Consider the following 26,559-nt stretch of genomic DNA (forward strand, 5'->3'; position numbering starts at 1 on the left):
TTAGGTGCCGAGGTGCCTAACTTCTTTGGGTGTTTGGGCAATTGGGTTGGCCATGGTCCCCAAAAAATTTTGGGTGTGTTTTTTTTGCTATTTCTTTCCTTTTATTTTCTTTGTTATTGTATGTGTTTGTCTGGCTGTCGGTCACCCCTCTTGAGGGATAAGACCAAGGTAGATAGATAAATACCGTAAATTCCGGACTGTAAGGCGCACCTGATTATAATAATAATAATAATAATAATTTCCTTGTATTGTCATTCTGTGTAACAATGTACACAGAACGAAATGTCGATTGCACCTGACCCGTTGTAGCGAGCCGATGCAGCCGCAGCCAACAGAGGGCGCCGCCGACCACTTTTTAAGTCTTAGGAATGACTCGGCCGGGGCGCGAAGCCGCACCCCCTACATTTCGGGAGGAAAACTGATTTATTACATACACAAGCCACACCGGTATATTAGCCGCATGCATCCACATTGAGATAAGAAGCCCTTTTTAACTCAACAAATTTAATGGGAAGAACCTGCATAGATATGTTATTTCTCTGTTGCTTGCGAATTATCAGACATATCACATTATACCTATGATCATTAGGTTGAAACGCTTGCTTCCAGCGAAGAGGCTAAGGGGTTTTGGGGTTTTTAAGGGTTTTTGTTCTATCTTCGTTATTCATTATCCATTATCCGTTATCGGTCAGTTCATAATACGCTACAAAGCCTAGGAGCCGGGACACTTACTCTCAGCCAAAAGGCCAAGCTAAGGTCCTAGCCCTAAAGCCTTGCTGCAATCATTGCAAATGCACCGTTCCCGGAGGTACTGCATTACCGGGCTGATGCGTGGAGTGGACAGAGCAAGCTCTTATTAAGACAACATGCCAATTATTTAAAAATCTCACAGCTGGCTGACTGAATCCGAAAATGATACAGGTGGTTATCATTTGATGCAGACCTGCAAAGTCCAGGTGCCCGTTGAAAGTAATCCAAGGAAAAAAAGTGTATGATTCCAAAAGTAAGGGTGGGAAAAATATACATGCACTTTTGTCTGCGGTGTCCACAAACACTCTTTACTAGTTTTTACTTCCCATAATCCCCTGCGTCTGTTACGCCCCTTCTTTTTAATTGGTCAGTGCAAGACTTATCAGAACAAGTGTCCAAAATAAATACAAATAAATACATGACAAAAAATACAGTTGCAAATACATATTATACATGGTTACACATATTTACAAAGAAAGACGATACACCGAGAGAGTTTTCAAAGCTTTAATAATAATAATAATATAACTTTCATCCCAAACCGTGCCTGTGAAAGGTACCACCACGTTACTCCTAACTTGCTCGCAGAGCTCGTAGCGTAGCTGTTAAAAAGAGCTGTGCCGCAATTATGAAATTCACGGTGTGGTTCCGCCTCACATTATTTGTTTGCCGATTGTAGATGTAGATTTGCAAGTATAAATCTGGTTGAGGATAGATATGTCGACACGTCTCAGCTGATCTTTGATTTTTGCAATCCAGAGATGGAATAAGAGCTTGCTCTGTCCACTCCACGCATCGGCCCGGTATTGCAGTACCTTCGGGAACGGTGCATTCGCAATGAACGGTGCATTCGCAATGATCGCAGCAAGGCTTTAGGGCTAGGACCTTAGCTTAGCCTTTTGGCTGAGAGTAAGTGTCCCGGCTCCTAGGCTTTGTAGCGTATTATGAACTGACCGATAACGGATAATGGATAATGAATAACGAAGATAGAACAATAACCCTTAAAAACCCCCTCACGGTAAGCCGTCCTCGTCTTTCTCGTCATTACTGACGTCTTCAAGGGGGTCTTCCTCACATTTGAAACAAACTTCTATCCTCTGTCATACGGACAATTGGATCATAATCCAAGAGGATGCAGTTAACCTCAGCGCACAATTCTACCGGTCTAAATTTTACCTTTTGTACTCGAGTGCCGCTGGTGTTGGTTAGAAAAATTACTTAAATAAGCCGCTTCACTGAATAAGCCGCAGGGCTGAACATTTGGGAAAAAAGTAGCGGCTTATAGTCCGGAATTTACGGTAGATTTTATTTTTTCAAATGATTTTTATTGAACATTGCAAATACAAACAAAATTGGCATGTAAAAGACAATTCATAATTAACATTTTCAAGAGAACAGAGGAAAAAGTCAATAAATGAAACAAATAAAACCAAAACACAAAAAATATGACATCCTGCTTGATTTATATTAAAACATTGTAATGATTATGAAAGTGTTGTGTTTAGTGTTAGTGGAAAATCATCATACTGTATAATGTTCAAACAGTAGGTAGGTAGTAGTGTAAAATTCCGTTTGAACTAAGCAATAGTGAAATAACCTACTCTCTCTTTTTTTCTTTTTTTTTTGGAACTTTACATAAACATTCAGTCATCAACATCAAAGCATCGAGTAGCCCCTGGACTGGTTCTAAAAATAGCTCACCAGTGTTATTGTCATTGAGATTTTCTTGGAAATTTGGTTTGTTACTGGCACAAATCATCAACATGATGAGTGTCTTTAAAACAATGTTTTCAAGGATTACTGTGCTTTTTCTTACCCCTCTTGTAATTATTACCTGATAATAAAATGATAATATTGTGAAAAAATATTAATGACAAAAGTTGCTATTTTAGAAATGCTTTTCAAACTGGTTTCCCGTTGTGGGGTGTGATTTGTTTCAAAACTAAATATATTCATGACCTTTTTAAATTCTAAAAATCATATGTCTTGATCAATGCACACACAAAATTAAATATGACATATGTAAATCGCAGGCATATCTATGGCTATGCAAAATAAATGATTCACACCGGATTTCTCTTAATTATACTGGATAAATCGCAAAATTGACTTAGAAAGTCCCTTAAAGTGTTTGAATTGGGCCATGATAAAGGTGTTCAAACCCTGTTTACAATCACAAGTTTAGTGGGGGGAGCAAAATACATACGTAGAGGGTCAGTGGCAGCCATGTTGGATTGTCTCATGACTGAGATAATGCGAGGAAGAAAACGGGCAGTGCCCATCTTGGTAGTCACGAGTTAGCAGACCGGAACCAAACCACTAAATTATTTCTAAAATGACTCTTGAGTTAATCACCGCCGGCGCTCGTAAGTAAAAGTAACAATACACCCAAAGACGGACTAACAGCATTCCTGGTGTCATGTCCTGTCACATGGATGGCGGCACGTTTGGAATACCAAAACAAAGCCTCCGTTTTACCCAATTCATTTCGAAGCTATTTTTAGGGCCAAAACGCAATGAGGATTTTTGTGCTGTTTGAAATGGGATGAAATAGGGGTCCGTATGGGTGCTTGAAATCTTGGAAAATGCTTCTAATGTTGTGTTTTACAGGATCAGGAAAATGCTCGACATTTGAGTGAAGTGCCAAAAAATACTTGAAATTAATTCCATTGTATTGTTTCCTGACAGTTTGACTCGATAGACCACGTTTTTAAATGAAGAAAAAATTAAAAAGTGCGTAAAAATAACGCCGATGGTGGCTCATTATCGAGTTGTCATGTGAAGCGTTACTGCCCCGTACTGTCTCATCCAGAAGACAGGTTTATCAGACTATTCTTAGAGGTTCCAGGTCTTTTTTAAGAAGCAGCTCTATTGGTCAGATTTTTTTTTTGTGATATATTATCAACGATAATAAACTAAAAATTATGCAGGGCTCGACAGCTTTCACTGGTTTACCCCTGCCACATCATACAGGTGCCCTGCCCATCCCTTAGAACATGTCTAAACATCCCACTATCCTTTTCCAACACCTCTCCACTCATTCCTATCACCAACAAGAGCTCTAGCTTCCACTACATTTAGACCTCTTTCCTGCAGTGCACTCATAACACCATCCATCCATGTTAATCGTGGCCTTCATCTTGGTCCTCTTCCATTTACTTCTGCTCTGTACAGTAGATCCTCTTCAACATTCGCTCCTCATCCATCCTCTCCATGTGTCTAAACCAACCAAGTATCCACACGCTTGCTCAGTTCCACTCCTACTCCAGTTCTGACTCTCACGATTTCATTTCTCAATCTGTCCAATCTTGTCACTCCATACATACTCCTCAACACTTCATCTCAAAAGCATTTAATTTCCTTCTCAAAACTGCGTTCAGGCTCCAAGTCTCTGCACCTTACACAGTTGGCACAATCACACTCTCATACAGTGCCCTTTTAACATCCATACTCATACTCTTGTTGGTCATCACTCTCCTCACCACCCAAAACCTTGCTTCCTCTATTCACTCTGCAATACCTCGCACTCCATTCCCCCAACTGCAGCCACATCACAACCCAAGTACCTAAAGCTTTCAACTTCTTCCATCACCTGTCCATGCAACCTTATTTCGCCATGCCCAATCCATCTCCTGAACACTTCATCACCTTACGCTTCCTAACATTCCTACATAACTTACACCTATCACACACTCTTCCAAACTCCATTACCAACCTTCTCAATGTTTCCTCAGAATCAACCACAAGCACTGTGTCATCTGCCAACAACAACTGACTTACCCGCCACACCGTTCCACTGTTATCCATCATCTCTACACCTCTGCCAAATACTCTTGCATTCACCTCTCTCACCATACCATCCATGTACACATTAAACAGCCATGGTGACATCACACACCCCTGTCTCACACCAGTCAACACAGGGAACCATTCACTTGTCTCACTTTCTACTCTTACACATGCTCTGCCGTTCACATAAAAAAACTCTTCAATGTTTCCAACAACTTTCCGCCCACTCCATACATTACCATCACCTGGCACAACGCCTCTCTATCAACTCTGACATACGCTTTTTCCAAGTCCATGAAAGCCAAATAAACACCCTTACCTTTTGCAAAATATTTCTCACACACCTGTGGCACTTCACACACACCTGATCCACACATCCTCTTCCTTTTTTGACACCACTCTACTCCTCCATCACCACCTCATCCACTTCTCTACTGCTAATATGTTCATACTCTTCCCCTATCCTCTCTTTAAACTCTCTCTCCTTTTCTGCCTTATACAACTCTTGACATTTTCCCCTCTTCTCTAACACTCTTCTTTTAACTAGCCCTCCACGATCCATCAACTCTGTTTTCCTTCCACATAAAAATGATTAGACATACCACTCATTTCACCTCTGTAAACATGCACATCCAACAATCTACTTAATATCCCTTTCTTAACCACTAAATAATCCATCAGTGCTCTGTCCACCATCTCCCCACTATCCACTCTGACAAAGGTATACTTACTCATGTCCCTCTTTTTAAACAATGTATTCTCAATCACCAACTCATTTTCCACACATTACTCAAATCAATTTCTTCCCACCCTCATTTCTTCCTGGTACTCCATATCAATCACATTTTCAACTGTTCCATCACCCTCCCGCATTCAGGTCACCTAGTATTACCACTTTCTTCGCACTTGCCACACATTCGGACAAATCCTTCCAGAACTCCTCTCTCTCCTCAGCACTTCTTTCTGAACCAGGTCCATATGCAGTATATACAGTTCATCCGGAAAGTATTCACAGCGCTTCACTTTTTCCACATTTTGTTATGTTACAGCCTCATTCCAAATTGTATTAATTTAGTCTCTTATCTCAAAATTCTACACAAAATACTCCATTATGACAATGTGAAAACGTTTTTTTTTTTTACTTTTTTTGAATTTATTAAAAATAGAAAACTAAGAAATCACATTTACATAAGTATTCACAGCCTTTGCCATGAAGCTCAAAATTGAGCTCAGGTGCATCTTTTTTCCACTGATCATCCTTGAGATCTTTCTACAGCTTAATTGGAGTCCACCTGCAGTAAATTCAGTTGATTGGACATAATTTGGAAAGGCACACACCTGTCTAAATAAGGTCCCACAGTTGAGTGTGCATGTCATAGCACAAACACCAAGCATGAAATCAAAAGAACTGTCTGTAGACCTGCGAGACAGGATTGTCTTGAGGCACAAATCTGGGGAAGGATACAGAAAAAATTCTGCTGCTTTGAAGGTCCCAATGAGCACAGTTGCCTCCATAATTCGTAAATGGAAGACATTTGGAACCACCAGGACTCTTCCTAGAGCTGGCCGGCCTTCTAAACTGAGCGATCGGGGAAGAAGGGAGGTGAATAAGAACCCGATGGTCACTCTGTCAGAGCTCCAGCGTTCCTCTGTGGAGAGAGGAGAGCCTTCCAGGAGGACAACCATCTCTGCAGCAATCCACCAATCAGACCTGTATGGTAGAGTGGCCAGACTAAAGCCACTCCTTAGTAAAAGTAACATGGAAGCCCGTCTAGAATTTGCCAAAAAGCACCTGAATGACTCTCAGACCATGAGAAACAAAATTCTCTGGTCTGATGAGACAAAGATTGAACTCTTTGGTGTGAATGCCAGACGCCATGTTTGGAGGAAACCAGGCACCGCTCATCACCAGGCCAATACCATCACTACAGTGAAGCATGTTTTTTTAGCAGCAGGAACTGGCAGACTAGTCAGGATAAAAGGAAAAATGAATGCAGCAATATATAGAGATATTCTGGATGAAAACCTGCTCCAGAGCGCTCTTGACCTCAGGCTGGGGCAAAGGTTCATTTTTCAGCAGGACAACAACCCAAAGCACACAGCCAAGATCTCAAAAGATTGGCTTCGGAACCACTCCGTTAATGTCCTGGAGTAGCTCAGCCAGAGTCCAGACTTGAATCCGATTGAACATCTCTGTAGAGATCTGAAAATGGCTGTGCACAAACGTCTCCCATCCAACCGGATTGAGCTTGAGACTTATTGCAAAGAAGAATGGGCAAAACTGCCTAAAGATAGGTGTGCTAAACTTGTGGGATCATATTCAAAAAGACTTGAGGCTGTATTTTCTGCCAAAGGTGGATCAACAAAGTATTAAGCAAAGGCTGTGAATACTTATGTAAATGTGATTTCTTAGTTTTCTATTTTTAATAAATTCAAAAAAAGTAAAATAAAAACTTTTTCACATTGTTATAATGGAGTATTTTGTGTAGAATTTTGAGATAAGAGATTAAATTAATACAATTTGGAATGACCATTACAGACCGCGAAGCTCTGAAGCCGCGAAAGTCGAACCGCGAAGTAGCGAGGTCCCACTGTACAGTCGTATGCAAAAGTTTGGGCACCTGATCATTTTCAAGATCTTCCTTTATAATTCAAGATTTTCTTTATAAATCATTGGTTGTTCGGATCAGCAATTTCAATTAAATATATCAAATAACAGACAAACACAGTGATATCTGAGAAGTGAAATGAAGTTTATAGGATTTACAGAAAATGTGCAATAATTGCTTAAACAAACGTAGGCAGGTGCATAAATTTGGGCACCCCAACAGAAAAATTACATCAATATCTAGCAGATCCTTCTTATGCAGAAATAACAGTCTCTAAACGCTTCCTATAGCTTCCAATGAGGGTCTGGATTCTGGTTGAAGGGATTATTGACCATTCTTTTTTACAAAACATCTCCACTTCAGTCAGGTTTGATGGTTTCCGAGAATGGACAGCCCACTTTAAATCACACTAAAGATTTTCAATAATTCCCAGGTCTGGGGACTGAGATGGCCATTCCAGAACATTGTACTGGTTCCTCTGCATGAATGCTTTAGTAGAATTTGAGCAGTGTTTGAGGTCGTTGTCTAGTTGAATTATCCAACCCCGGCGCAACTTCAGCTTTGTCACTGATTCTATCACATTGTTCGCAAGAATCTGCTGATACTGACTGGAATCCATGCAACCTTCAACTTTAACAAAATTGCCAAAACCTGCTCTGGCCACACAGCCCTACAGCATGATGGAACCACCACCAAATTTTACTGTGGGTAGCAAGTGTTTGTCTTGGAATGCTGCGTTCATCTTCCGCCTTGCATACCGCTCCTTGTTATGTCCAAATAACTCCATTTTAGTTTCATCAGTCCACAGCACCTTATTCCAAAACACAGCTGGCTTGTCCAAATGTGCTTTAGCATACCTCAAGCGACGCTGTTTATGTTTATATATACATATTTTTATATATTTTTATATATATTTATATATATTTATATATATATATATATATATAAAACAATTAAATCAGGTTCAAATTTAGCCCATTTTTTGTTTTTATGCATAAAGTACTTTCTTCTTTTGTCCTCCGTATTAGACTCAACTACAGCTGGACCTCGGTAATCGCGGTTAACGGGGACCCAAAACCACCCGCGTCAAGTGAAAATCCGCGAAGTAGCGGAGCACCTTAAAAAAATATATATATATTTTTTCCAATTATTATTTTTTAGACCCGGTTAATGGGGACCAAAACCACCCGCTAAAAGTGAAAATCTGCAAAGTAGCGACGCCTCTTCAAAAAAAATAAAATTAACTACTACAGGCCGCGAAGCTCTGAAGCCGCGAACGTCGATGAGCGAAGTAGCGAGGTCCCACTGTATTACCCAACACCTAAAGAGCTCTTTTAATATCTGTAAACAAGTCTGACGTCTGTGCAAGAATTGTTGATGCAGAATGGCAGAATTCATGTGGGTTTATTGCAGCCCATCTCTCATCTCATTTCATTAGCTGCACTGCTTATCCTTAGTAGGGTCGCGGGGGTGCTGGAGCCCATCCCAGCAATCATCGGGCAGTGGGCAGGGGACACCCTGAAATGGTTGCCAGCCAATCGCAGGGCACACAGGGACAGACAACTCGCTCGCTCATTCACACCTAGGGACAATTTGGACCGGCCAATCCACCTGAAATGTATTATTTTGGATTGTGGGAAGAAACCGGAGTGCCCGGGGAGAACATACAAACTCCGCACAGGAAGTCCGGTAGCTGGATTTGAACCCATACAGGAGGTTCCCAAGACCTTAGAACTTGCAGCCCATTGACTCAAAAAGATCTTACATTATGGATAGGAAAAACTCAAAATAACACAAAGTATGTGCTATCAGCAAGATAGCAACTTAATTTCAGTTATCTAAGTAAAAAAAAAAGTTTCTTTTGATCGGTGCTAGATTTTAGCCTTTTGGAGTTACTGGAGAAATTGACCTTGAAAGTGCTTGTGAAATGCTCGAATTTGGCACTGAAAAAAGTGTACGAACCTTTTAGATTGCGTCAGAACTTGTACGGAAATTCAAAACTGGATTCAACTTTTGCAAGGACCTATTTTTGTTGAATCACGTGTGTCTCCTTCCGTTCAGGATTGGGAGTTGGTTGTTCTGGGCAAGTTGAAGTGGAACCTGGCGGCCGTCACACCCAACGACTTCATCGAGCACATCGTGAGGAGGTTACCGCTGCCCGAAAACAAATTGAGTCTTATACGAAAACATGTCCAGACGTTCATTGCCCTCTGCGCAACCGGTAGGTCACCATTAAGTGCTCCAGATGTTTTAATGTGCCTTAACCTCCCTAAATGTAAGCCAATATACAGTGGCTTGCGAAACTATTTGGCCCCCTTGAACTTTCTGACCTTTTGCCACATTTCAGACTTCAAACATCAAAATATAAAGCTGTAATTTCTCGTTAAGAACCAACAATAAGTTCGACAAGATGATGAAGTGGAACACACTTTATTGGATATTTTAAACTTTTTTAACATATAAAAAAAAAGAAAAATTGGGTGTGCAAAATTATTCAGCCCCATTGAGTTAATACATTGTAGCGCCATCTTTTTCTGCAATTACAGCTGCAAGTCGCTTGAGGTGTGTCTCTATCAGTTTTGCACATCGAGAAACAGATATTTTTGCCCATTCCTCCAAAACAGCTTGATTTTGGACTCATCTGACTAGAGCACCTTCTTCCACATGTTTGGTGTGTCTCCCAGGTGGCTTGTGGCAAACTTTAAACGACGCTTTGTATGGATATCTTAAAGAAATGGCTTCCTTCTTGCCACTCTTTCATAAAGGCAAGATTTGTGCAGTATACTACTGATTGATTTTCCCACCTCAATTGTAGACCTCTGCAGTTCATCCAGAGTGATCATGGACCTCTTGGCTGCATCTCTGATCAGTTTTCTCCTTGTATGAGCTGAAAGTTTAGGGGGGCGGCCCGATCTTGGTAGATTTGTATTATTCTGATACTCCTTCCATTACAATATAATTGCTTGCACAGTACTCCTTGGGATGTTTAAAGCTTGGGAAATCATTTTGTATCCAAATCCAGCTTTAAAATTCTCCACAACAGTATCTCAGATGTGCCTGGTTTGTTCCCTCGTTTTTTTATGATGCTCTCTGCGCTTTAAACTGACTTCTGAGACTATCACAGTGAGGTGCATTTATACAGAGACTTAATTACACACTGGTGGATTCCATTTATCATCATTAGTCATTTAGATCAACATTGAATCATTCAGAGATCTTTACTGAACTTCTGGACAGTTTGCTGCACTGAAAGTAAAGGGGCTGAATAATTTTGCTCACTCACTTTTTCGTTTTTTATTTGTTAAAAAAGTTTAAAATATCCCAAAAATTGTGTTCCACTTCAGGATTGTGTCCCACTTATTGTTGATGCTTCACAAGAAATTAAAGTTTTATATCTTGATGTTTGAAGTCTGAAATGTGGCAAAAGGTCACAAATTTCAAGGGCCAAATAGTTTCGCAAGCCACTGTACATGTAAGCCACTGCTCACTCCGTTGCTCACACAGATTTGTCCAATTTCTGTTTCAAATAGGGCTGCAACTAATTTATCTTTTTTAATCAGTGAATCAGTCGATTATTTATTTGATTAATTGATGAATTGGGTTTCTTAAATACATTTACAATTTCCTTCTATTTGTTCAAATGTTAAAGTTTTGGACGGACAGAAAATTAGTGCACAAAAAAGAGTATTCTATATTATAAAACAAAACAAAAATCAATGTGTTTATCAATTAACTTGACAATACATAGAAATACATAAAATAGTGAACAGGCAGCACGGCGGCGCAGCGGTTAGCGCGTGTGCGGCACAGTTCAGAGGTCATGAGATCGAACCCCCTGTGGAGTTTGCATGTTCTCCCCGTGCTTGCATGGGTTTCCTCCGGGCACTCCGGTTTCCTCCCACATTCCAAAGACATGCGTGTTAGGTGAATTGGCCGGTCCAAATTGTCCCTAGGTGTGAATGAGCGAGCGGATTGTCTTTCCCTGTGTGCCCTGCGACTGGCTGGCAACCAGTTCAGGGTGTCCCCTGCCCACTGCCCGAAGATAGCTGGAATGGGGTCCGACACCCCCGTGGCCCTACTGAGGATAAGCGGTTCAGATAATGGATGGATGGATGGATGGATGGAAAATAGTAAACCCAGCAATAATGTAAAACACTCCTTTCGTATGTGGCCCAAAACACACAAAACAAAAAAGAAAGAGATACACATTTCATTTTATGTTTTGCATTTTTTCATCCACAAAAATATATCAAAAATATTAACCCACTTTTCAATATTTTGTCAAATTTGGTTTTGGTTAAATATTTGAATACAATAAAATATTCCCAAAATAAGAAAATTATGTAGAATATTCTTAAGATTCTGCCCCTTGTGTTGAGTCAAAAATGGCATTGTTATTTTTCTTTTTATTTTATTGTATTTTCTGATTTATCTTACCTCTGTTCCCTTGGAAATTGTCAAATTTGTTTTATGATGAAACAATTTAACACTACAACGTTGAAACCTTCTCACCAATTTTTTGTAGTGATGCGATGTTCTATAAAAAGGATTTAAAAAAAATGTTGTACAACTTTCTTTTAAAAACGGTCTTGGTGCCCTCTGTGGAACCAAAGTTTTTCTACATGAAATTGCATTGATTTTACATACTTAGTGACTCATAAATAACATGATCTGATGAATTGAGGATCTAATTAGATGCCAACGCTTTAAATAATCAATTTTATGCGATTTTATTGATTTGTTCTTGCAGCCCTAATTTCCACCCACACCTCCTGTTTTTTGTGCTTGTCTTATAAAGACATGGAATTGCTAACAGTGGGTTGTTTACAATCTAAACTTGTACTTTTGGGAAAGTTGGATGAAACATTTTTGTGTTAAATTACACACAGGGTGCTTGACATCCTTGGAAATCCTTTCATTTTAATTTTGTGTTTTCAAGGATTAGAAAGTACTTGGATGAAGTGTTTGTAAATGGTAGAAATTGTTGCCATGTTTCACAACAAGTCTGCTTAAAAATGACACAGATATTGCTCACTGTTGGCTTCGTTTTGCCATTGCATTTTTTCTTCCTTCGTGATTAATGGAGGCTGGTATTCGTGTTTATGGCATTGTCCTGTGAAGCAGCGCCACGCTGTTGTGGTGCATGTTACGCCTAAACAGGGCACTATGAAATGTGTATTACTGCAAGGATTGCGTATCAATTATGGACATTTATAATGGTCCATGCAAAAAAATAAGGTAACATTTCACTTGCAATTGGAAAAACTTCTTACTACTGAAAATGTAAGCTACATATTCCTATCCAACTTCTTTATGCGAAGATATATGTCTCACACGAATTGTTCGGATCAAAAATATATTCACAGTTTACTCAAGATATAAAAAAGTCTTAAAAAATGCGCATCGAAGATAAAAAAAATCACATGTGAATTCCAGGTACATTCTCCATCTGCAAAATACGTGATTCAGACCGTATTTCTTTTTTGATAGTACTCGCAACATTTTAAAATTGCGTTCTAAAGTCTCTATATAATGCTAGTATTTGGCTACGGAAAAGGTGTAAAAACCTTGTACACAGCAAATAGTGGAGGTAGAAAATCAAAAGGAACACTGTGTACCAAAAAACCTTGTAAAAGGCTGGGCAAAAAAAGGAGATAAAAATATATGCAGTTTGGTCATTTTGTATTCCTTGTGCTTTTTAGCACACACAATACAGTGACATCTTGGGGTTCAAATCTTACTTAGTGTCCTTTTACTCCCTGAGTAAAACCCAAAAATAGACAGTCCCTAAAAGAGATCAGCATACCCGGTAATTGAACTGTATGCTAGACTACAATTCCGGTTGTAATGTGAATGATCAGGGAAGGGAAAAAGATATTGAAAATAAGTTGCTGTAGACCTGGCATGCAAATCGTTTGTCGTGGTTAACCGGAGCTCGCAATGTGAATTTATGATTCTCGTCACCCAACATAGAGTCTTGTGGGGCTACATGATTTCGGGTAAAACCTAATTGCATTATTCATACCAGTATTGCAACCACGACGCCATTTTTTATTTCAAAAGAGGGTTGCATTTTCTCTGCTAGTTTCGTTATCTTTGTGGGTACTTTACCCTTGGATGCATGGCCTACCAGTAAGTGCACTCTCCCATGAGTGAAGTCAATAATTAGCGGGGGGATATATAAAAATACTAATTGTATCATGTCATTAACATGTTTTATGAGGAATACCTTGAATATGAAGATATTATAACTTTTTTATTTTTAGAGATTTTGAAGAATTAAAAACCCATGGGGTCATTTTTTATCCCATTTATACATCCATACTAGTGACAAGGTCGTCAGACTGATTAGAAACACAGATGCGTTTGTTCTATGTCACCAGTCATTGGTCCTTTTGGAGTCACCAAATGGCCACTATTGGAAATGCCTAGACATACTGTTAGAAAAATGTGTAAAATACTAATGTTTAGTGTTTCATATTGTGATTAACTTTGACCTGGAACTGGATAAGCTATGCTATTGTTCCCAGGTGTTCCAGGCTAGGATGCCCATGCTACACTCATGTGCTTTCAAAAACAATCAGTCAATAATAAAAACTTACTATTTCTTTGTGTTTCAACTCGGATTACTCAATGTTAGTAGCACTTGCTGTGATTATTATTGGGGATAAAACCTCAGAGTGCTACCTTTCAAAAGAGACCAAAATTGTTCAGATTCTTCAAACGGTCCAACAATAGCATTCCATTTATTATGGGTACTTCTTGGATTGAGATTTTAGGTGAATTTTACAGGGTTTAAAGGGTCAAACTTAAGTAAACACTGCCCTGTTTTGTTAAGGTTGCTCTTTATGAATTTCTTTGAAAAAACGCAGTGTCATGGGATTACACAATCACACCACGTAACATCGCATTGTCGAATAGATTTCGGTTAATCGCGCAGCCTTAGCCTCTTCACAGGGACAGCGGCGATCGGCCACAGCCTGCTTAGTTATGCTCGGCAAACATGTGAAGGGAATCGAAAACCCTTTTGTACCGTGTTTCCACGCACAAATCTCTTGTTATCTGCCCACACACTTCGCAGGACGATTTATATTTGCTGGGCGCTTGACAACAACTCACCTGCAGCCTCCAGGTTTTTTTGTTTTCTTCCCGTTTGGATGGTCGTACATGTTGCTTACACGTGACATCCCCGTGCTGTCGATTTCTTTTTTCTCCTCTCTCCTGTTGAAAGAATGGCTTTGAAGCAGCTTTTAACTTTCATTTTACCTGATCATTGACTCTTTAGTTGCGCAGAGGAAAACTAATGATTCACTGCAGGGAAGACACCCACTTTCTTTCCCTCACCATGTTTAAAGTCCATGCCATACCAATTGGGGATTGCATATTTTTTTTACATCATATAGAAATTGTATATCAGAAGTAGGCCTGGGTGATAAAACAATAACAATAATTAAAATAAGAAAATAAGGGCTCTAATGCAATAAAATAAAGTTCCACGCCAATATTTAGGAGATGAAGGTGACAGAGACCGGGCAATCGTTTTGCACACAGAGTGAAAGGGAACAAACAACAATCAAAAAGACACGAAGGATAACAACGGCATGAGTTTTTAGTTGTATAGAGATATTTTGGAAACTTAGAGTCCAATAAAAAAAAAACAGAACAGCGGCGTGCCCATCAACACGTGCCCATCAAGGCGATTGCACAAATGTATTTCATCATTTAAAACAATACCACCTGCTAGACTATACAAGATTAAAAACATTTCAACCCCAAACCAGTGCTCGCAGGTTGAGCCCAAACGACAACAAGCGCTCATAACATTGTTTTCCAGCAGTGTTCCAATTCCTTTTGTTTATTTATTTTGTCAACATTGTTAGTCACTTTAAAACTTATTGCGCATAAAAGCTTTAATATGTTTTTTGAGTGTAAATTATTTGTGTATGTGTGGTTATTTAATTGCAACTATTTTAAAGTTACTTTCCCTGGTAACTACAAGGTAGTTACTTTTACTAAAGCGTAATTCAATTACTAACTCAGTTACTTTTTGGAAAAAGTTGTGAGTAACTATAGCTAATTACTTCTTTAAAGTAACGTGCTTAACACTGAATATTTTCAGTCACTCACTTCTTCCTTTTTATAATCTCACTGGAGCAGAATTTTGTCAGGGACACTCATTAGAGCATTCTCCAGAGAAATGATGCATTCCACTTAGGGTCAATTAAACCATCTTTACTGCTGTTCATTTAAAAATAAAAAGGTATATGACATATTATCCGCAGATGAGTGGGACCCTTTCCAATGCGGCGAACTTGGCAATGGACGAAGCAGGAAGTAGTCAGCACCCAAGGGCTTGAAGTGGCAGCTGAATCACGCAGTGGCATGTCCTGAGCTAACAACTTTAAAACTTGCGGCCGCGTGACTCACATCACAAGCGCAAATGGAATTTGGCACTGACTAGTGACACTTGCCTGCCACAGAAAATGCGACATTAATATAATGCAGAGATGATGATGATGAATTAACTCCTAATTTAGGCTATTAAAATACCACTCAATTACTTGATAATCAAGCAGAGGTGAGTAAAGTAGCCAAGTATTGTACTCAAGTAAAAGTACTGTAACTTCAGAAAAATATGACTAAAGTAGAACTAAAAGTAGTCATCCAAATAATTAGTTGAGTAAAATTAAAAAGTTACATGGTGAAAAAACTTCTCAAGTACTGAGGAACATGACGACAACTAGCAGTAACGACAGCATTCATGTCCTCTGTCTTCTAACCAGCACAAGTATACTTTTGCCTCCAGCTTCTACTGTGGTGTCATTGTGATTATGTAATGTAGGCTGTCAAAATATTGCTACATCCTTAATGACGGAGGTGGTTAGTTACAGGTTACATTTACTCCGTTACATTTACCTGAGGATATTTTTGGACATTTTGTACTTGCAGGAGAATCAAATAAAAAGACGTTAAGTGATCGTAAATCAAAGTTTGATAGGTCCCCAGTGGACACTCCTGATCGAAGAAAAAGAAGATAGTTGTGCATTAAACCAAAAACATTGGACCGAGACATTCATCCAAATTTTTTTGCAGCGCACATATCATATCAGTTGTAGTGAATGGAAATCAATTCCAGTAGTAGCAAGAGTGAATCATTACATTCTTATTGAAATTGTATCAGGTGTATGATTCATTAGGGCAGCTGTGGTGTTGTTTTTTCCCTCAAAGGAATCCCGCAGAGTTTTGTAAAAGGTGACATAGCAAGCGTTCTGTAATGTTTCATTTTCACTATTATTCCAATTTCTCCAAGACACAACATCTCTACAATACAGAACCTTGATTTATTACCTTAGAAAAACAAGAAGGGATTCAGGGAGGAGTTTGGGAATTTCTGCAAGGTTTCATGGCGGGTGAGTTTACAAGTTGAACCACCCGCATGGAGTGGTGAGTGGCACGTGACTGGAGGCTTGAAAATGACTGCGCCGCAGACAGAAACAGAAGAAGAAGGGGGCATTGGCGCTACCAAGGGGCCCGCTTGACAGACAAGCTTTCCGTCACCATTTGTGTAGTATTTTGTATTATAACTGTAAATATATTTAAGTAGTATTTCTGCAGTATTTTTGTATTATATCCAAAATAGTATTTCTGTAGTATTTTTATAGTATTACTGTATCAGTATTTCTGTCACATCTATTTAGTGTTTTTTTCTGTTGTATTGCTGAATTAACATTACTGTCGTAGGGATTTCGCAGTTTTTTTTTAGTATTACCGTAGATGTTTTTTTGTAGTATGTTTTTATTATTTCTGGGGTAGTGTGTTTGTAGTATTTCTAACGTATGTTTGAATCATTTCTAGAATATTATTTTGTAGTTTTACTGTAGCTGTATAATAGGCATATTTATTTAGAGTTATTTCTTTCGTATTTCTGTAGTAGCATTTCTGTAGTAGTATTTTTGTATTATCTCTGTGGTATATTTGTATCATTTCCAAAGTAGACTTTTCATAGTATTTCTAGTATTTTGTAGTATTACCATAGTACAAGTAGAATTTTGTAGTAATTCTTTCTTTCAGAATGAAGGTAAAATAATATACCAGGTCCCTAATTTTAAAGGTGCTGTACAAGATTTGGAAGTTTATTTTTCGCTGACTACATCTTCTGTCTTAAGGCATCGTTGCAGCTTCCTCAAGCTCCTCATGTTGCGCGTACAAGTACATGCATTTCTTAGACGCGCTTGAATCAACTCTTTTTAAAAAAAATCTTTTTAAGGGTTTTTGTTTGCGTTAAACCCACAACCCCTTTTCCCCTTTTCCTCCTACCTAATGTTTGCGCATCCCAAACGGTAATGCTAAAAAGGTATAGATTAAAGTTGATCAGCACGGTGAAAAAAAAACATTAAGGGCTCTTTGAACTCAGGTGGGCATTATTAACACATACACATGCATTGAAACTTACGGATTTATGAATTGGTTCCAGCGAGAGGGAAGATCTTGGGCCCGGGTACAAACCCGGCCCGGATTTTGGGCCAGGTTCTGGCATGAGATGTAGCGGGTCCGGTTTCTCAAAGATCACACTTGATTTGAAGGACCCAACCCAAAGTAAGCCCGAAGCTGATTTGAGGGACCCAACCCAAAGTAAATCCGAGGCTGCACCTTGGCGCTGCACTTCGGTGCCGCTCGTACTTCAGCCGAAAGTGCGCACTTTGGCGCCAAAGTGCAGTTTCGGGTTTACTTCAGACCTGGTCCCTCAAATAAAGTAATCGGTCTTGTTAGGGCTGGTTCAGGCTTCTATACCTGCAGACCAGGTCGGGCTTGAATTTTTAGGCCCACCCCCGATATGGTAATCGCCAAACTGCCCCTAGCAAACACCACAACCCCTCTCGAGGCTGATAAGAGACTCGTGCGCTTGTGAGGGGGTTTAGGTTACCATAGGGCGAGTCTTTTCTCTGGACACAGACGCCATGTAGACCCTTGCTCGCCCTGGGGCCACACCCACAAGCTTGTCGCCACTCTGTCCATCACTTCTTCTTTATCTTGACCTCCCTCCTTCCCTAAAGCCCCCAAAGACGTCCTTCAATCAATGGGAAAATGACTCCGGACAATAGAGTCACACTCTTCTGTCCCCTCCCCCGTCTATTAATGTGCTAAAAGGGTGAGGGGAGAGGAGGCCCGCCAACATAAACCTGCTTTCCACAAAGCCTAGAGTAGGGGGAGGGAACCTTTTAAAATCAAAAGAGCCATGAAAGCAAAATATTGAGATTTTCAAGGTTTGTATGGGTGCTTGACAATCTTAAAAATGCTTGAATTTTAATGTAGTGTTTTCAATGTTTAAAAAAAGTGCCTGAATTATAGCTGAAGCTCTTGTAAATGCTTGAAATTTCTGCCAATTTTTTTAGGTTATGTGTTCAAATAAGAATTTTAAACATATTTCATGGTTCCAATAAAATGATCTGGACAAGAGTTAGAAACTAAGGTTTAGGCTCTTTATTAGGGTATTACACTGATTTTAGGGGTCTGAAATAGAGTTAGGGCTGGGGTTACAGCTAGACTTAGGAGCTAGGGTTTGGGCTCCATTTAGTGTTCTAAACTTAATGTAGAGTTCCAAAACAGGTTTAGAGCTAGGTTTGAAACAGGGTTAAGGCTAGTGTTACATCTAGGGTTAGGCAAAAGTGGGTAGCAACGGAGTATATTTACTCTACATATACTAGAGGAAGTTTTGGGAAATTTTGAACTTCTAGGAGTATTTTTAAAGCCCTACACTTTCATTTTTACTTGAGTAAATTTGTGAAGGAAAACCAGTACTTTTACATTAGGCAACATTGAAGTCGTTATTTCGTTACTTAATAAATCTCCTCTATGTAAGTAGGCGTCTGTCTTTATTGTGACGCAGTACTCCAGCAGGCTCTACCATGTCTAACCAATCAAACGTAGTAACCTCGTCACGTGACTTATTCAACTTCAGCGGGGGGAATTTTGTTCAGGATGAAACAGATCGAAAATACCGACTGTGAAAACACAGAAGACGAGGAGCACCTCACATCATAAGCATGTTTCCCTTAAAAAGGGTGCCAAACACCCACTACAATATTCAATGTCTCTTTTGTCTTCCTAAACAAACGGTGATTTCTGCAATCAAGAATACAACATCGAACATGAGGAAACATGTAGCGGTCAGTTTCCTAAAATGTAATTTTAGTGTTTTTGATTTAACCTTCCTGTTTTAAAAATTATTTTTACATTAAGTACTTTTATAGGAAGGCTTTTTACCGTGCCTTATGCACAGTGCAAATAAATTTAGCGTTTGGACTACATGTTAAGGTTTGATATTGATTTAGAAATAATAGAGACAATATTTAACTTTTAACTTTTTAAGGAGACCCCAAACAACACACCCTCTTTTAAGGCCAAATTCAACAAAACCACCAAACTTCCTCTTTAGACAATTGCTTATTGTTCAGCACTTTTGTGTGACATTTTATGATTTAATGATGGTATATAAAATTATAATGATGCCAGAGCCTTTATCTCATATCACCAGATATACCGCTTGAAATTTGTCACGCTCCTGCAGTTACTTAAGATCATTGGGGCTCATTTTAACCGTCATGTTTTTCATAAATAATGGTTTCAAAACAAGGTACTATCATAGTTCTTAAATAAAAATGTCACAAAAGAATGCTAACAGAAGAAAACAGATGTATTTAGAGTGCGCTATGTATGTAGAGATCTGCCCACCCTACCACTCACCTAATGAAATTGATCTAGGTGCGTGGCTGGTATTAACTAGTGTTTGTTCTTTGTCTTTTCATCATAGAGTATCTCAACAGTGAAAATAGATGGTTTACTGAGCTTCCATATGAAGGATTCGTTCGAGTCGTCTTGCCTCTGATTGGACAGTTGGCACACTTGGATGCCTGTGATACAAGAGTTAATCCATTGTAGAAAGTTGCCGCCATCTTGTGGGTGTTTTGGAGAACTTTTTTTAGATAATTTCATTGAAATCAACGTTTTTAACCAAAGCCTGTGTTCCATCCTTTCAGGAAACGTTTGAATGTTCTCCTTTAGTCCAATGGTAGCAGAGCTACTGTAATTTAAACAGCACTTGTCAAACACGAGCGCTGGCGCCCCTTATGGTAATTAAAGGGTTAATGTCAGCCAAAACAAAATAAATTCATTTAAAAATCTGCTAAGAAGTGAACCAACCAATAACTGAAGTGTGAAGTAGCAAGGGGTCTCTGTACTCATGAAAAGAGCCATACGTGGCTCATGAGCATGTGTTTGTCTGTCCTTATCTTGGAATGTATAAGTTGAGCAAGACGTACAGAAAGACTGCGATCTCCCCTCCCGGACTCTTTTTGGCCTTCTCGGGCTTTTGGCACGTTTGAAATCTGTCTCATTTGCATTATGAATAACAGTAAGGCGAGTTAACAAGGTTATTTTGTCTTTGAGGCGCGCGCTTGTGACCACACGTGGAAAAAAGGACCTACAGCAGTGAGTATTGGCACAAGCTCTGAGCCTCTTTCTTCACCAGCGCTACAGCGCTTTTTAATTGAATGCACGATTTACTCAGTGGGGTAAGGGGGTTTAAGAAAAGGGGCCAGGCCCGGGGAGAAGAGGGCTGGGCGGAGGTAAGGATTGGGAAGTGGGGGTTGCTTTTCAGCTCTCTTAAAAGCTGAGGGAAGCCACATTATCCAGGCTGCTGGTCATTAGCAAGCGCTGCATTCAGGCTGTGTGCAACAGAAGGATTATTTAGCGTCTAAGAGCTAGGTATAAAGATTTTAAAGTGTTGTTTCACATAGAAGGTATGTTTTCTGGCCCATAATAAATCAAACTTATACATTTTTGTGAAACATCAATATAAATTAATAGCAATAGCAATATTTAAAATTACAGGTGTTAGAAATATTTTTAAACAAATATACCTAATCTTTTAATATATGCATCGCGTCCCCTATTCATTTCTTTTGAAGGGACAGTGTTCTTTATTTGACCACTAGATGTTGTTGTATGGCGTAGTGCTGGGGTCTCAAGTTTGATTTACTTGGAGCTGGCGTCTGGGTGAGGTTGAGCCAATTCATGTTTTCCACAAAAAATAGTTCTGATGAAAACATTCCACTGTTCCTTAAATATGTTTTTTAAATTCCCCAGATAAAATAAGATATAAAGCAAAAAGAACATTGAGATTTTAGGGTTCTGAAATAAGGTTAGGTCTAGGGTTAGGGTTTGAAGCTACAGTTTATGCTACCGTCCTTTTTCGGCGGTGGATTTTTTGTTCCCTCTGAATGGTACTGGAAAAATTTGAAAATTGGCTTTGAAAATCCTTTTAAAGTGTTTGAATTTGCCCATGAAAAGGTGTACAAACCCTGTCTTGGATTAAAGTCAGGCTTACTGACAAACTCTCTTCTAATCGAAAACAGAGTAAAACTGAAAAATACAAATAGATTTCAGTAAGTCCGACACCACACCAAAAATTATAGAAAAATATCATGAATTATTTCGCATTTTCATTCAAATACATCAAAAACATCTGAGGTACAATAGTCAAGTCAAGTCAAATTTATTTATATAGCCCTTAATCACAAAAATGTCTCAAAGGACTGCACATGATTACAATTACAAAATTACACAATCACCTGATCTTAAACCAGCATGCGGGCAAGGATAAAAACTCAATAGGATTTCTTTGAAATCCTACAGACAAAGGTACAACAGAAACAGTGGCTGTTGATGGTGATTATACCTCGTGTCAATGATAATGTTTAATTAAATTGAACAAATATGGCCATCAATGTAACATCACTTCCTGTCTGATAGTATCCTTCAAAATAAATATGGAAAACTACGTCACATTCAATGTTCCCTCTTAACGTCACATTCTCAGCGCACAAGAAAATCTAGCCAGCGCACAAAAATGAGGGCTCAAAATTACTAATTAAGAAGCAACTTAAGTCAAAGTTACAGTGCATGAAGGTAAAAATACATGGGTTCCCCTGACCTTGTGTCCTAAATGCGGTATTTTGAAGTCGAGTCGAAGTAGAACGAAGTTGAGTAAAGTTAGTAGAGTTTGTCGAGAACCGGCTTCTTCGGCTCGGCTCACTAAAAGGATCCGGCTCTTTTTGGTCTTAAACGGCTCTTCAGGTTGTTTTTGCTTCTCTAATCCCAACATGACCAAATATTATGTAAAAATATGCACAAAATGACTTAAAGGAAAGGGGGAATAGAACAAAAAATAAAAAAATACCAAAATGAAAAAGCAGTGAAAAGCTGAGAAAAAAAGAAACAAAAGGAAGAGAAAAAAAGAAGGAAAAATTTAGAAAAAAGCTAGAAAAAAGAAAAGAAAGAAATGTAGGAAAAAAGTAAATAGAGAACAAAAAGAGAAAAGTAACAGCTCAGAAAAAATAAACACAATGAGATTTTTTTTAAGGAATTAAAAAAAATGTAGAAAAAAACCAACATTGTACCTCCACTAAAAATGTGATTAAGTACAGTTCTGTATCTTACAACCGACTAAATTAGCCCCCCAAACTGTTAATATTATGCGACAAAATATATCAGGAAATAAAAAGAAATGGATGTCTTGTGAAAGAATTGTAAGAACAAACGACGTTTGTAGGCCGTACAACCTTTGCAATAGTACATGAGTCAATAAATTAAAGAAAATAATAATTTTGCATTGCCGGAAACTCAGCAAAATCTATCTTGGTGTCAAGTTTTGGACATGTTTGATCATTAATTATTTTGCCACACTTGGGATTATGGTTGCTCACTGTTGTTTCAAGCGTTGCTCACCGACTTTGTGTGAACGCTCAGACCCGTGAAAAATTAGAGGGAACATTGGTCACATTCAAATAAACTTTTCCAGGGGGCAGAACTATTCGCACTGGATAAAGTACATCAAGTCATCAATCGCTCATTATCAAAATGTTGGCAAAGCGATTTAAAGCACTGTTTCTGATTTTTCTTTTGTAACATAAATAGATTTCTGGTATCATATTATATTATTGTATATGATACTATTGATTATGAATGATTCACTCATCTTTTGAGTTGAAGGTGCCTAATGACTACAATACCTAAACGTGGCCACGAATAATTTGCAGCGTCTCAATGTCTGAAGTTTGAGTTAGAATATAATTTAGAAATTATATTTTGTAGAATTTGGTTACAACTACATAATAGAAGGAAAATACTTGATAATGCTAGTCCAAATGACAAATGTATATGACATAAAGAATATATCTATGACGCAAAAACAATATTTGGGAAGTTTCTTTTGTTCTAAAGTTCACCATTGCGCAATGTGAGTTTATAGCAGCCCATTGACACAAAAATATCCTAGATCATTGATAGGAACATCCCAATAACACAAAGTATGTGCTAGCAGCAAGATAGGGCCTTTACTGTAGTCATCAAAGTCAACCAAAATTGTTCTATTGACTGGCGCTGGATTTCTTCCATTGAAGGTATGTAAAAGGTGTATGAACCGTAAATTATAATTGTGTAAATATATATATATATATATATATATATATATATATATATATATATATATATATATTAGTTTCTTTCTGATGTTTTGCATTGCGCTCAATCTTTCCCCCCCCCCATCTCTGGCAGATTTCCGATTCGCCATGTATCCTCCATCCATGATCGCCACAGGAAGTGTTGGAGCGGCCATTTGCGGTTTACAGCTGGACTCAGTCAACCAATCCCAGTGGGGAGACAGCCTCACAGACCTCCTAGCCAAAATCACGAATACAGAAGTGGTAAGTTTTGGTTTTACATGTTGTTTTACCTTTGTTAAGAATAGCTGAATACATGGATTTTATTAGTTTCTAAACACAATACCTGAAAAGGTCATCATATATGCATATACAGAGCTCCCAAACATTAAAAATCCATCCATCCATCGATTATCTGCACCCCTTATCCTCAGTAGGCTTGCGGGGGTGCTGGAGCCCATTCCAGCTATCTTTGGGCAGTGGGCAGGGGAAACCCTGAACTGGTTGCCAGGCAGTCGCAGGGCAGACAGAGACAGACAATTCACTCGCTCATTCACATTTCAAAATGTATAAAGAGAATTTTCAAATTTTGAAAAAGTTTTCGTTTTAGCATTTAAAAGAACGTGGTTCTTAGACAAAAAGAAAATGCACATCAAAACTGTTGTTACTGCAAATTTCCAGAAGATGACACTCATGCAATAACCAAGGAATCAACTTTGTCAGTACTAAAATGATGCTAAGATACAGCTCATCCCTGAAGAACGGGATGACACTTACACCCCCCCCCCAAAAAAAAACAGCTGCCAGATGATGAAGGTACTATCAGGAGGCTTCTCCTCCAACTGGTGACTATGAAAACCAATACTATTTGTTTCATGTGGAGAGCAAAAGCCCTACCCAAAAAAAAGCCTGAATGGGATGGGTGCTGCCAAGTTGTACTTGCCCAAGACACACCACAGGAGAGGTGGTGCACAGTACACTTTTTGCCAAAGTATTTATGAATTTTTGTCTCAGATTTGCTGAAATCAGATGATTCTGTGCAGTGGCACACTGGTTGAGAAATACAGTACTGGTCTAACCAACACTGGGCAAACCATCCTAGGAACTACTTTGGCAGGGGTCGCTAACATCTGGCTCACGAGCCATTATGGCTCTTTTCATGAGTACTTATGGCTCGGTGTTAATATTGCTATTTGTACAAATTCTGGTAAGCACAGTGTTGGGTTTGGTGGGTGCCTAGCCGAAGATACTCTGGTAATGCATTTGTTTGGGCCAATATATAAAGGTCGCAGTTTGTCCCACAGTTTACTGTCAAAGTGTCACACCAACAGACCCTGTTTTGACTGTACTTCGCTAAATAATCCTTATTAAAGAATGTATGTCTGCTGTCGAGACACTTCATGATAAAAACCCACACAGGAGCTATGCAACACAGCACACTCCTCTCTCTTTCAAAAGAGCCCACTGTGCCGAAGGGAAATACATCCGTGAACTTTTTGTTTGCAGTTTTTTGTGACATATTTGCAAAAGAACTCTGCTTGCACATTGTTTTGAAAGAATTACTTGTGAAAAAAAATAAAGGTCAAAATGAGCCTCAATTATATTAAGTAACCATCGGAGGGGAGACAAGTTAAAGTGGTATATTTCTAGAACGAGCCAAATCAATGAACAAACCCAGGAACATGGCAAAACCGGTGCTAACAACAGGCTAGCGAATCAAAATATGTGGAACAAGATTAGTGCAGTCTTAGATTTTATTGGATGTGGTCTTATGGAGGTCTTTTAAAGTCTTAAATTTAAATGGAAAAAATCCTGGGTGAACCCTGGGGAACAAATACTACACGTTCTGGGCCTAATTTAAAAAAATTATATACTTAAAGCTATATATACTTGTTCTGCTCTTTGAACCGTAGTGCCCTCTGCTGTGCGCTGCAAGAAGCACTGCTCACAGGCTGGGGAAAGACAAACAGTTAGATCCCCAGCAGCACAGGATCTTAGTGTGTTTGGACTGTGCGGCTCAGAACTTGAGGGAATTAAGGCGCTGGGCGGCTCTGTAATCAGCGGCCCGCCCGCATTCCTGGATCCAGACAAGCCGTGCTGTGCTTTGCAGTGCAGGCCGGAGGCCAAGCCGAGGGCACCTCTCCTAACTCAACATAGATGTGGGACTCGAGTATAAACAGCTTAGGAGCCATCTGAGCGTCAACATTTTGCTAATTTTTTTGGTGTGTATCATTACCTCTAACGATATCCGACCACCGCTACGGAGGACCGATGCTGCCATATGTAGAAATAAATGTATAAAATAAATACTTACAAACGTATGCCATATAAATAAATGAAAACATAAAAAATCATACCTAAATATATCACTTTAATGCAATTTATTTATTTAGGAATACCTTTTGCCATTTAATAATTTAGGTACTTATTTTTCAAGTAGTTTGTCATATATTTTGTCACAACAAACTAGGGCTGCACAAGTGGGGGAATAAATACCACTTGTGTGGTGGCCCCTTCTCAAGATTTCTTATTTTCCCTCATTTATTTGCACCAAACAATAAAGCAACATCTGGTGGACAAAAGATACACACTGTCCCTTTAAAATTAGCCATTAATCCAAATATTTAAAATAATTAGGGTTTGACAAAGCCTACTTTAACCATACCTTTAATGATGACAACCTAGTAAGAACCGATACATAGACGCAACGTAGTAGAAATAAGCGCTGCAACTAGCCACTATGCCTATAGTCGGCTAGTCATCAACATCTGAAAGCATTAGTCAAATAATTGGATAATAATTATTTTTTTCATAAATTTTCCATGAAGTCAATGTAATATGTCGCAAATGATAATGAACACAGACAATGGATACAAAAATACTTATTGTCTTGAACATACCGTAGATTTGTA

At 38.9% G+C, this 26,559-nt stretch overlaps 1 protein-coding gene and 1 pseudogene across 1 annotated transcript in view; both read left to right on the top strand.

Annotated features, from left to right (window-relative positions):
- ccnd2a (cyclin D2, a) overlaps positions 1–26,559 on the top strand; it is a 43,053-nt gene that overhangs the window by 6,527 nt on the left and 9,967 nt on the right. The window contains exons 3-4 of the mRNA XM_088341085.1: positions 9,210–9,369; positions 23,763–23,911. Of these exons, the coding sequence (XP_088197211.1) occupies positions 9,210–9,369; positions 23,763–23,911 (309 nt within the window). The remainder of the gene's footprint in view (positions 1–9,209; positions 9,370–23,762; positions 23,912–26,559) is intronic.
- On the top strand, positions 1,491–1,580 carry LOC148363429 (U2 spliceosomal RNA; annotated as a pseudogene).

The sequence above is a fragment of the Urocampus carinirostris genome, chromosome 7, assembly GCF_059441175.1.
Source record: "Urocampus carinirostris isolate Australia breed hairy pipefish chromosome 7, RoL_Ucar_1.0, whole genome shotgun sequence".
Taxonomy (NCBI): Eukaryota; Metazoa; Chordata; class Actinopteri; order Syngnathiformes; family Syngnathidae; genus Urocampus; species Urocampus carinirostris.